The sequence below is a fragment of the Cherax quadricarinatus genome, chromosome 37 (assembly GCF_038502225.1).
Source record: "Cherax quadricarinatus isolate ZL_2023a chromosome 37, ASM3850222v1, whole genome shotgun sequence".
NCBI classification, from domain to species: Eukaryota; Metazoa; Arthropoda; class Malacostraca; order Decapoda; family Parastacidae; genus Cherax; species Cherax quadricarinatus.
Genome location: NC_091328.1, coordinates 4,107,354 through 4,120,187, shown reverse-complemented (window position 1 = coordinate 4,120,187; position 12,834 = coordinate 4,107,354). Strand labels below are relative to the sequence as shown.

The 12,834-nt window shown below is 46.1% G+C and overlaps 1 protein-coding gene across 1 annotated transcript in view; it reads right to left on the bottom strand.

The window, feature by feature from the left end:
• Positions 1-12,471, bottom strand: part of LOC128704149 (barH-like 2 homeobox protein) — a 77,846-nt gene extending 65,375 nt beyond the window's left edge. Inside the window, exon 1 of the mRNA XM_070091799.1 lies at positions 11,695-12,471. Within this exon, the coding sequence (XP_069947900.1) occupies positions 11,695-12,466 (772 nt within the window). The 5' untranslated portion in view covers positions 12,467-12,471. The remainder of the gene's footprint in view (positions 1-11,694) is intronic.
• Positions 12,472-12,834: the final 363 nt, after the last annotated feature.

The window sequence follows — 12,834 nt, the reverse complement described above, 5'->3', positions numbered from 1 at the left end:
TACAGTGCCTGATGTTGCAGTTCAGGTGTGTAGCACAGTGCCTGATGTTGCAGCTCTGGAGGTGTGTAGTACAGTGCCTGATGTTGCAGCTCTGGAGGTGTGTAGTGCAGTGCCTGATGTTGCAGCTCTGGAGGTGTGTAGAACAGTGTCTGATGCTGCAGCTCTGGAGGTGTGTAGCACAGTGCCTGATGCTGCAGCTCTGGAGGTGTGTAGCACAGTGCCTGATGCTGCAGCTCTGGAAGTGTGTAGCACAGTGCCTGATGTTGCAGCTCTGGAGGTGTGTAGTGCAGTGCCTAATGTTGCAGCTCTGGAGGTGTGTAGTGCAGTGCCTGATGTTGCAGCTCTGGAGGTGTGTAGTGCAGTGCCTCATGTTGCAGCTCTGGAGGTGTGTAGTGCAGTGTCTGATGTTGCAGCTCTGGAGGTGTGTAGTACAGTGCATGATGTTGCAGCTCTGGAGGTGTGTAGTACAGTGCCTGATGCTGCAGCTCTGGAGGTGTGTAGTACAGTGCCTGATGCTGCAGCTCTGGAGGTGTGTAGCACAGTGCCTGATGCTGCAGCTCTGGAGGTGTGTAGCACAGTGCCTGATGCTGCAGCTCTGGAGGTGTGTAGCACAGTGCCTGATGTTGCAGCTCTGGAGATGTGTAGCACAGTGCCTGATGGTGCAGCTCTGGAGGTGTGTAGCACAGTGCCTGATGTTGCAGGTCTTGAGATGTGTAGTACAGTGCCTGATGCTGCAGCTCTGGAGGTGTGTAGTACAGTGCCTGATGTTGCAGCTCTGGAGGTGTGTAGTACAGTGCCTGATGCTGCAGCTCTGGAGGTGTGTAGTACAGTGCCTGATGCTGCAGCTCTGGAGGTGTGTAGTACAGTGCCTGATGCTGCAGCTCTGGAGGTGTGTAGTACAGTGCCTGATGCTGCAGCTCTGGAGGTGTGTAGTACAGTGCCTGATGCTGCAGCTCTGGAGGTGTGTAGTACAGTGGATGATGTTGCAGCTCTGGAGGTGTGTAGTACAGTGCCTGATGCTGCAGCTCTGGAAGTGTGTAGTGCAGTGCCTGATGTTGCAGCTCTGGAGGTGTGTAGTACAGTGCCTGATGCTGCAGCTCTGGAGGTGTGTAGTACAGCGCCTGATGTTGCAGCTCTGGAGGTGTGTGGTACAGTGCCTGATGCTGCAGCTCTGGAGGTGTGTAGTACAGTGCCTGATGTTGCAGCTCTGGAGGTGTATAGCACAGTGCCTGATGCTTCGGCTCTGGAGGTGTGTAGTACAGTGCCTGATGCTGCAGCTCTGGAGGTGTGTAGTACAGCGCCTGATGTTGCAGCTCTGGAGGTGTGTAGTACAGTGCCTGATGCTGCAGCTCTGGAGGTGTGTAGTACAGTGCCTGATGTTGCAGCTCTGGAGGTGTGTAGCACAGTGCCTGATGCTTCGGCTCTGGAGGTGTGTAGTACAGTGCATGATGTTGTAGCTCTGGAGGTGTGTAGTACAGTGCCTGATGTTGCAGCTCTGGAGGTGTGTAGTACAGTGTCTGATGTTGCAGCTCTGGAGGTGTGTAGCACAGTGCCTGATGTTTCAGCTCTGGAGGTGTGTAGTACAGTGCCTGATGTTGCAGCTCTGGAGGTGTGTAGTACAGTGCCTGATGTTGCAGCTCTGGAGGTGTGTAGTACAGTGCCTGATGTTGCAGCTCTGGAGGTGTGTAGTACAGTGCCTGATGTTGCAGCTCTGGAGGTGTGTAGTACAGTGCCTGATGTTGCAGCTCTGGAGGTGTGTAGTACAGTGCCTGATGTTGCAGCTCTGGAGGTGTGTAGTACAGTGCCTGATGTTGCAGCTCTGGAGGTGTGTAGTACAGTACCTGATGTTGCAGCTCTGGAGGTGTGTAGTACAGTGCCTGATGTTGCAGCTCTGGAGGTGTGTAGTACAGTGCCTGATGTTGCAGCTCTGGAGGTGTGTAGTACAGTGCCTGATGTTTCAGCTCTGGAGGTGTGTAGTACAGTGCCTGATGTTGCAGCTCTGGAGGTGTGTAGTACAGTGCCTGATGCTGCAGCTCTGGAGGTGTGTAGTACAGTGGATGATGTTGCATCTCTGGAGGTGTGTAGCACAGTGCCTGATGCTGCAGCTCTGGAGGTGTGTAGTACAGTGCCAAATGCTGCAGCTCTGGAGGTGTGTAGCACAGTGCCTGATGTTTCAGCTCTGGAGGTGTGCAGTACAGTGCACGATGTTGCAGCTCTGGAGGTGTGTAGTGCAGTGCCTGATGTTGCAGCTCTGGAGGTGTGTAGTGCAGTACCTGATGTTGCAGCTCTGGAGGTGTGTAGTGCAGTACCTGATGTTGCAGCTCTGGAGGTGTGTAGTGCAGTGCCTGATGCTGCAGCTCTGGAGGTGTGTAGCACAGAGCCTGATATTGCAGCTCTGGAGGTGTGTAGCACAGTGCATGATGTTGCAGCTCTGGAGGTGTGTAGCACAGAGCCTGATATTGCAGCTCTGGAGGTGTGTAGCACAGTGCATGATGTTGCAGCTCTGGAGGTGTGTAGTACAGTGCCTGATGTTGCAGCTCTGGAGGTGTGTAGCACAGAGCCTGATATTGCAGCTCTGGAGGTGTGTAGCACAGTGCATGATGTTGCAGCTCAGGAGGTGTGTAGTACAGTGCATGATGTTGCAGCTCTGGAGGTGTGTAGCACAGTGCCTGATGTTGCAGCTCTGGAGGTGTGTAGTACAGTGCCTGATGTTGCAGCTCTGGAGGTGTGTAGCACAGTGCCTGATGTTGCAGCTCTGGAGGTGTGTAGCACAGTGCTTGATGTTGCAGCTCAGGAGGTGTGTAGTACAGTGCATGATGTTGCAGCTCTGGAGGTGTGTAGCACAGTGCCTGATGTTGCAGCTCTGGAGGTGTGTAGTACAGTGCCTGATGTTGCAGCTCTGGAGGTGTGTAGCACAGTGCCTGATGTTGCAGCTCTGGAGGTGTGCAGTACAGTGCACGATGTTGCAGCTCTGGAGGTGTGTAGTGGAGTGCCTGATGTTGCAGCTCTGGAGGTGTGTAGTGGAGTGCCCCGATGTTGCAGCTCTGGAGGTGTGTAGTGCAGTGCCTGATGCTGCAGCTCTGGAGGTGTGTATTGCAGTACCTGATGTTGCAGCTCTGGAGGTGTGTAGTACAGTGCCTGATGCTGCAGCTCTGGAGGTGTGTAGTACAGTGCCTGATGCTGCAGCTCTGGAGGTGTGTAGTGCAGTGCCTGATGCTGCAGCTCTGGAGGTGTGTAGTGCAGTGCCTGATGCTGCAGCTCTGGAGGTGTGTAGCACAGTGCCTGATGCTGCAGCTCTGGAGGTGTGTAGTACAGTGCCTGATGCTGCAGCTCTGGAGGTGTGTAGTGCAGTGCCTGATGCTGCAGCTCTGGAGGTGTGTAGTACAGTGCCTGATGCTGCAGCTCTGGAGGTGTGTAGTGCAGTGCCTGATGCTGCAGCTTTGGAGGTGTGTAGCACAGTGCCTGATGCTGCAGCTCTGGAGGTGTGTAGTACAGTGCCTGATGCTGCAGCTCTGGAGGTGTGTAGCACAGTGCCTGATGTTGCAGCTCTGGAGGTGTGTAGTACAGTGCCTGATGCTGCAGCTCTGGAGGTGTGTAGCACAGTGCCTGATGCTGCAGCTCTGGAGGTGTGTAGCACAGTGCCTGATGCTGCTGCTCTGGACGTGTGTAGTACAGTGCCTGATACTGCAGCTCTGGAGGTGTGGTACAGTGCCTGATGCTGCAGCTCTAGAGGTGTGTAATACAGTGCCTGATGTTGCAGCTCTGCAGTGCCTGCACTCTAAAGGATGAGTGATAATGTTACAGATCTGAAAGTACTTGCACTATGAAGGATGGGTGGAGATGTTACAGCTCCGAAAGCGGAAAGTAGAGTGCCTACACTTCTTTACATCGCTGCGCATTCCGTTTACAATTACAGTAAAAATAATCCGAGCCATTCTTTCCTAACAGACTTGTTCTTTACACCTATTCTCTTCGCGGAGTTCCCATCACTCGACCTGTCACGAAAACTTCTTTGAAAACCTCGGCTCTTGATAAATAATGTATCCCACAGACCTTGATTCTTGCTCTCACTATCGTCCTTTCTGTATCACACACACTTCTGTGCCTCACTGTTTCTTCCCATGACTTCTTTTCTGAGAATCGCTGCTTTGGCGACAGGACGTTGTTAGAATCTGAGGCTCAGCGTTATGACGATCACGTTACCCTTTCAATGTGATTGTGACAAAGGTAAGGCAGCTGCTTACACTACCAATTGCATTTGCCCAACAGTACTGGACATAATCTCCTCAGGTCCTCATTTATGTCTCCCTCAACCCCTTCCCCCACATGCGCTACCACTGACATCTTTGCTTCATCCACCTGTCATGGCGTCTACACAACCTCTACCTGTACTAATGTTCGCTCCTCCACCGACCATAATGCCTGCCCCTCATCTATCCTTCCTGATGACAGCAACTGATCTACCTATCCTGCCACACCCCCTGCATCATCCTGCATTTCAGTGCCCTCTACTTCCACAGGTACAGATCCCATTTCAAGTCTCTGGGGTTCTACCACCACTTACTGGCTACAATTACTATTTCGTTGGGCCCCACCTGTTCCTGCCTCTCTCTGTTCGGTTGTTTCTTCTTTTGGGTTCAGTAGTATGATATGTAATCATAATTTGTGTACAACCTAAATGAGCGCCTCGGCTCTACATGCGTCACTAGCACTTGTATCCCGGTGGTCGGAAGTCTCAAATAGGACAGTATAGCAAGATGTAGGGTCATTTTTAAATGACGCGTACCGTCACTGAAGTTCATGTAGGCACTCTTCGATTAATGACCCTTCTGTGCAACTGTAAGCTGCCGTGGGCCTCCAGACCATTTCTGATATAACTCGACTCACGAAATCGTAATGACACGATTGCTAACAAACCATACCACGGGTGGGGATAGAACCCGCGATCAGAGAGTCTCAAAACTCCAGACTCTCTGATCGCGGGTTCTAATCCCACCCGTGGTATGGTTCATTTCTGATATATATCGTACTTGCTTCAAAGATAAGATTTTTGACTTTGTCTTACGTACATCGTTCAGAGACGTCCACCATCCTAACAGTGACCTCCTTGTGGACACGGAGCAGATGATTCTGGTAGCGCCTCCACCGAGGTGAACTTGATAAATGTACGATTTCCACCGTTCAATGAGATCCCTGATAGCGCGGAACTGCTTACCCCATATATACCACGTATGATCCCGGTGACAGTGTTTGGTAATCTTTCTGCGTTACTATTCCTTTGTTCACTTCCACGCACACTGTGTTTACTCTCCTCAACCACAGCGCCTCTATGCCGCTTCATCCCGTCTGCACACACAAAGCCAACTGGTTACCAGCTCAAGTCACAACCAGATTTCCCAGGAAATGGAAAATAATCAGATTTATCCAACGAAGGAAAAGGCAACACCAGTTATCACCTTCCTCCAACTTTTCCAGGGTGGGAGTATTAACGCAACATCTGCTGCGTTGAAATTGAAATTTTGGGGTCGGGAACGGCTCATTGTTTTTCCTTCAGAATGATGACAGTGTTCAGTATCCTACGACACACTGGTCATAAGAAGGAAAATTTGACTGCAGTTTATAAGTGGAATTTAGAATATCTGGTGAAGAGAAAATTCTGTTTGACCTCAGTACAAGCATTAAATTTTATATATATATATATATATATATATATATATATATATATATATATATATATATATATATATATATATATATATATATATATATATATATATATAGCAAAAAAACACTAAATCTTTTTTGATTTTAAGAAAAGCATATATTTTACATCACACCCTGATTCAGCAGGCGACTGCCGTTTACTTGACAAAAAAAGTAATCGCAATGAAGGGATGATTGTGATTTTGAATACCGTACGACACAGTTTTTTTGGGATTCCAAAAAGAAAATTCACATTTGTGTTCAGTGACGCTTGTGTCGCAGACTCAGCCACAGTAACCATGCCACAAGCACGAAACTCACCTCTTATGCAAAGTGTCTAGATGAGCATATATATATATATATATATATATATATATATATATATATATATATATATATATATATATATATATATATATATATATATATATATATATATATTTATTTATTTATATATATATCTGGTTGCAGAGTTGACTTGAACCTGTGTCATTTGTTCCGTCAACAAAGAGAGATACAACTTGGTATTCACTTCGACATACACTCGCTACGTCCTTATACGTTTGATTCTGATGTAAGTATTCATTCTGTCTTCAGTGACATAAACCCGGATACACCTAAACAATTAGATATTCATGCACTTATGATCGTGTGTGTAGCAGCCACCGGAGTTACATGTTAAAAGTTCTTGGGCCCCTTGTAAGTATATTAGCGACGTTGAATAAATTGAGGGAAGAATGGACTGGGACTGTAACCGTGGTGTACCACTGTATCAAGCTCACCTTTGTATTACTCACCTACGCCACCTCAAATAGGATAACTTCGTGACCAGCTCTTCAGCGATTTAGTTGTGTCGGTCGCTACCAACTGTGATCCAACCTTCTCATCACACATTTGGTAGTGAATGACACAGAGACATGAACCTATCTGTCAGTATAACTTTTATTATATTTTAAAATACTACTACTACTACTGCTACTACTACTGCTACTACTACTAGTACTACTACTACTACTACTACTGCTGCTGCTAATACTGCTATTATTACTAATAGTATAAAAAATAATATCAATAACCATAATAATAATAATAATAATAATAATAATAATAATAGCACTCTTAACACGAAATTACCTCACTCAGTAAAGCAACGGGAGCGACAAGAGAAACTCACTAAGGCAGAGTCCTCGTGCACCTGGGCAGCAGCGTCGGGGAAACAACATCCTGGTTACCCAGGGTGACTACCAATGAGGGGAAGACTGTCTAAGCTTATTAACCCCTTCCCCTCACCCCCCTTCTCTCCCCTCAGCCTCTTCCCACCAGCTCCCTCCCTGACACTTTCCTCGTGGCCGTCACGACTTCACTGGTAAGTAGAGAGAAAGAATGGAAGGGAATATAAAAGGAGAATGGGGATGGGGGTCACAGAGGAGAGTGGAACAGGAAATAGGTTCATTCCATAGGCAGGAATGGGGGTTTAAAGGTGCTAGTGATAGAAATGGGAGTGGAAAAAAATGGGGAGCAGAGAATGGGTCACGGAAATAGGGAATGACTGAATGAAATTAAGTACAAGGACACAAGTGCAACTAATGTGGCATTTTGTTGAAGCAACGTTTCGCTCTCCAGGAGCTTTGACAAGCCGTTACAAAGCTCCTGGAGAGCGAAACGTTGCCACAATAAAATGTCACATTAGTTGCACTTGTGTCCTTTTACTGTACATATTGTCGGTAATTCTACGAGAATGAAATTAAGAAAGAATGGTTCGGGAACCGAGGCAAGGAAATTCCATTATGGTGGAAAGAAGGATAAGCAGAGCTTACTGTGGTCACCACACTATATCGAGCTTTATCATGTCTTCATACTGTAAGCAGAGCTTTATCAAGTTACCATTCTGTGCAGAGCTTTATCGATTGACATTACTACATGGAGCTTTATCAAGTTATTACACTGTATAGAGCTCAGTCAAGTCACCATGTAATATAGAGTTTTATCAAGTCACCTTATAGTGTAGAGCTTTATCAAGCCATTATAACGTAAAACCGACGTTACGAAAAGATCATTCTCGTGTAGAGCTCTATCGAGGCGCCTCATGCTGCGTAGAGAGCTCGTCTACACCTGCTTCTCCCGGCGGGGAGCTTGCTCAAGGAGAGAAAGACGCATAGAGGGAAGATAATAGAGAGATTTACAAGTGTGATAATGATAGAGGCGCAAAGAGCGTGACCAAAGCGGCCGCAGGGGTTTGAGGTCAAGTCTGGTGAGAGACTTCAAATTCGCCTGAAGGTGGCGGTAGGAAGGTGTGGGAACTATCAGTTCTCCTCAACCCATAGTGACGTCAGCCCTGGGGGCGAAGTCAGCCAAGAATGACCTCAATAACTACGGCGGCGTCGTCAGCCAAGAATGACCTCAATAACTACGGCGGCGTCGTCAGCCACAGTGACTTCAAATAAGCAGCAGCGGCAGCGACGTTAGCTCTAGTGAATTCAGTAACTTACGACGTGGATAATAGCGACGTCATCTATTAGTGATTCCAAAAAAAGAAACAGTGACGTCGGTTATATAGTGGCGTCAACCACAGTGACGTCAACTATACAGACATCAACTATCAGTGTCCAACAAAAAATTTTCTCCTTCAGGAAATTTAGCTTCAAAATTCAAGATTAATAACAATAACAATAATAATAATAATAATAATAATAATATTATTATTATTATTATTATTATTATTATTATTATTATTATTATTAAAGCAGAAGTCACGTCAAGCAGGGCGGTAACAACAGTGCTTCCAAAACTGTCACGACAAGCAGTAAGGTTCGACCCCCCGGTCTTGAGTGGGTGGCTGGCGTCAGGGGCAGCGGCATTAGAAAGGCAGCGGAGGTTAGAGAGGTTTGTGATTGAGGTTGGTCACGTGTTTTCCCACACGCTTCCCAGTCCCGTGTGTTTACAAGCACTCAGCCCCGCCCAGGGTTCAGGAGGCCACTCTAAACTGGGCTAATGAAGGCGAGACGAGGTGAAAGGAAACTCTTGGAGGCCAAAAAATTATCCAGCGTTAAAAGGAAACTCTTGGAGGCCAAAAAATTATCCAGCGTTAAAAGGAAACTCTTGGAGGCCAAAAAATTATCCAGCGTTAAAAGGAAACTCTTGGAGGTCAGAAAAAATTGTCCAGCGTTGAAGGGGAACTCTCGGAGACCAAAAATTTTCCAGCGTTGAATTGTCTTGCTAAATCTGACCACAACGGCTCAGGTACCTTCTCTGTCTGTATGTTCCTAGCACTGAATAACGAAACAGTTGGAGTGCCTTATTTTACAAAAAAAAAAAAAAAATAAGCCAATGTATTTTACATGTCTGCTATTGGCTGTTCAAGGGACAAGACATAGTGCCTTGATATCGGCGAAGAGGCTCTTGATTTAAAACACAGGAGTTACCCTTCCCTTTCCTTGCACTAGATTTGCTTACCTTGCATTTTCAAGAGGCTTTGTAACCCCTTCGGGTTTGGTGATTCCATATGACTATAAAAATTCCGTAATAAGTGATTTTTATAGTTTATTCTGATGACTTATGATTGAAGTTTGTATTATATATATTATGTCGGTTTTAACCTTTCCCCTTCCCGACCTTCTTTATTATATCTAAAATCTCCCTTCCGTTATAGCTCCTTTCCTCTCTGCTTCTCTTTCTCTCCCTACATGTGTCTACTCCCTTTCGTCTCTACCTTTCTCCCTCCATCCCTCTCTCCGCACATTCCTCTCCAATTCCTCACTTCTCTGCCTGCTTCCCACCGTTCCTCCCTCTCTCCCTCCCTCCCTCCCTCCCTCCTTCCGTCCCTCCCTAACTCCTTGCTTCCTTCCAATCTTCCCTCCTTCCGTCCTTCTCTGCCATAATGAAGACAGATGGGAGAAAAACAAACTAAGAACATTTGGATTCCTGACATATGCTAAGCGAATATCGTATATGGTAGCGACAGCTATGTGTGACTGTGTGAGTATGTGTGTGCGTGAGTGTGTGTGTGTGTGTGTGTGTGTGTGTGTGTGTGTGTGTGTGTGTGTGTGTGTGTGTGTGTGTGTGTGTGTGTGAGTGTGAGTGTGTGTGTGTGTGTTTATATGTGTGTGTGTGTATGTGTGTGTGTGTGTGTGTGTGTGTGTGTGTGTGTGTGTGTGTGTGTGTGATTGTGTGCGTGATTTTGTGTGTGTGTCGATCATAATCAAGAAACTAGATTATTATAAGATAACTACTTTCTGGAGCGTTAATATCTCTCTAAATCTTAGGCGAAAATTTAAACAAAAAATCTCCCATTTCTCTCTCTCTCTCTCTCTCTCTCTACATTAACATAGCTTCCCCAAGGTCGTATATGCGCCCACACGTAATTATTCACCTAACTACCGTACCTGTCGCCACCCTAATAAGTAACCACGCAACCTAACTGCCTAATTGCCCTTCAACACCGATGCTAAACTTGTGCCAAATACTTCAGATGCAAATGAGGCGTTTTTACTATCACTGTACAAAAACGGGAAAAATATTTATGTCGAAACCGTCTTCCTTCGTCAGTGATCTCTCGCGCAAATTTGTACGTTTCCTAGCTACGCTGGGCCATCTTGTTGCCAGACTTGTTTTGTTTACTGGGGTATAAAGGCTACTGAGTACTCGAGGGTCACTAAAGCTGCATGTCACCTGTTCACCACCAGTCAGGAGTACTTTATAAAGTAGGGGTTTAAAATAAAGTCTCGGTGATATACCCCTCACCATGTATATCTCCTGTGCTAGATTATAGCGGTCCTTTTATGATCTAGTTATTTATGGTAAAATGCTCATTTTTAAATAAACCTTTAAAAAACTAACATTAGTTAGCCAACTCTAGAAAAAGTAATGTAACCCTAACCAACCTTGAACTAACATAAACTCTCCTAACCTAACTTAAAATATATAAAATAGTATTTGCATCAAGAAATTGACATTGTGGGTAATGTTGGATATTTTATAAGCAAAACATAGTTAAATAGGTTTAGGTTGTTTATGCAGGTCTATGAGGAATTACTAAATAACTGTGTTCTGAAAGTCGACTTACAGGAAGATCCGTAAGGAGAACATAAACAAGTTGTGGTTAATGCAATTCACAGCCTCGGGTGCTGGCCTCAGCAGTAAGGGGAAAATTATCATGGGGAAGGTAGCATCCTCGCGTATGTGAAATTACCCGCAGGTGCGCGCATGCATCCGCAAGTATGTCTACGCGTATCCGCGGGCGATCACACGCATTCTTGTATATTTCGAAGTATATATATATATATATATATATATATATATATATATATATATATATATATATATATATATATATATATATATATATATATATATATATATGAATGACGATGAAAGTGTTCATTCTTTTTATATGCAAATCAGTCCAGCCTGTGTAAGGTATACTACCAGCCCCCGGGATGCAACCCACACCAGTCGACTAACACCCAGGTACCTACTTACTGCTAGGTGAACAGGGACAGCAAGTGTAAGGAAACATTTATGCATTGATAATAACATTGAAATGATCGTTTAGCATTCATTATGAATGTGATGCCTCGGACGCTGGGTACTGTATCACAATCGTTAAATGTTAAGTCAAGTGTACTGGGGGAGTCATTGAGAATTATCATCCCCAGTGTTAATGACTGAGCGTGGTGCTAGCTCTCTGCTGGTGCCTGAGATGTACGGAGATAGCAATAAGAAATGAGAAGAATAAGAGTCACTGTACCGTAACTGGGACAGTTCAGACTAATCCACAATTTGGAAAGGATAGATGACGTTTCGGTCTGTCTCTGCATCCTTATCTACTCGCAATAGTTGCGATGGAAAGATGGATGGAAAGATGTCAAGTTTCTTTTTCGAATTGTGTATAGCTGTGAATTGTAGTGAAGGTGAGGCTGAAGGTTGAGAGAGAGAGAGAGAGAGAGAGAGAGAGAGAGATAATAGATGCAGTAGGTCGTTGAGCTTCCCTACCTTTGGACTCCTCGTTGAGAAGTGTCTCGCTGATTCCCATATCTCCTCCGACGTCCTCCTCGTCCTCCTCTTCCTCAGCGTCGCAGTCTTTCTCCTCACCTTCTTCTTCCTCCACATCAATCTCCTGCTCCACCTCTTCGATCTTCCTCTTCACGGCCGGATGTTTAGCCTCAGACTGTTGTGGTTCGATGTGCTGGGGCGCTACAGAGACTTCGTGTAGAGGCAGCACGCTGTTCCTCCCAGCCCTGCTGAGGTCTTCGGGCAGTTCTTTGGTTTTTGGCGGAGGTCTGAGCAAGTTAGTAATGGAAAAGGAACTCTTAACGGAAGGCGGAGGGGAAAATTGGCTGCTGGTTCGGCGTTGGGAGGGATGAAGTGGGTTGTTGCTTTGGCTATTGTTATTATTACTGCCGATGGAGCTGAGACTCAACCTCGGACTGGGGATCTGCATCTCCAGGTGATTGTTGTTGGTGTGATGGCTGTTGTTGTTGTTTGTAGGGTTGGTAGTGGGGTTGTGCTTTTTCACGCTCAAGTCTGTGGGTTCAGCGTACATCATCGAAGCTGAATTCCTCCTGCAGCTGCTCTTCCCAGCATCGCTCTCTTCGTCCGTCTCTACTGCTGCTTGTGGAGCTTGATCATCTTTCCAGTTATTCACTTGTGGAATCCTGACACTCGTGTCCGAATCCCTATCGTCCGTCGGCGACCCGCGCTTCGTACGCATCACCAAGTCCCTCTCATGCACTTCCGCCTTAGAGGAAGCCATGGCCACTGTCATGTTGTCCGAACACCCGAGAAGGCAAAAAATCTGGCTAATATCCCTCCCTGTCTCACCACGACAGAAATACGGGGGCATTAGAATATTCTACTTCCTGGATTTCACCGGTAAAAGTCCCACAATCAGCCCGGCAAACTACCAATTACGCCCAGCAATGACAACAGCCCGAGGCGCTCACACAGCTACGGTCACCTCACTTAACATAGTACCTCTTTAGCCTCTCCGTTGGAGAAATTCTCGTTAATGACGTCCTCAAAACGGACGTCAGAACCAGTGAAGGATAAGTGATGAGTGAGTCAGACGAGTGACCCGGCCTTCCCTTCCTCCTTCTTCTGGGTCCCCCAATCTTCGAGAAATCTCCTCCTGCT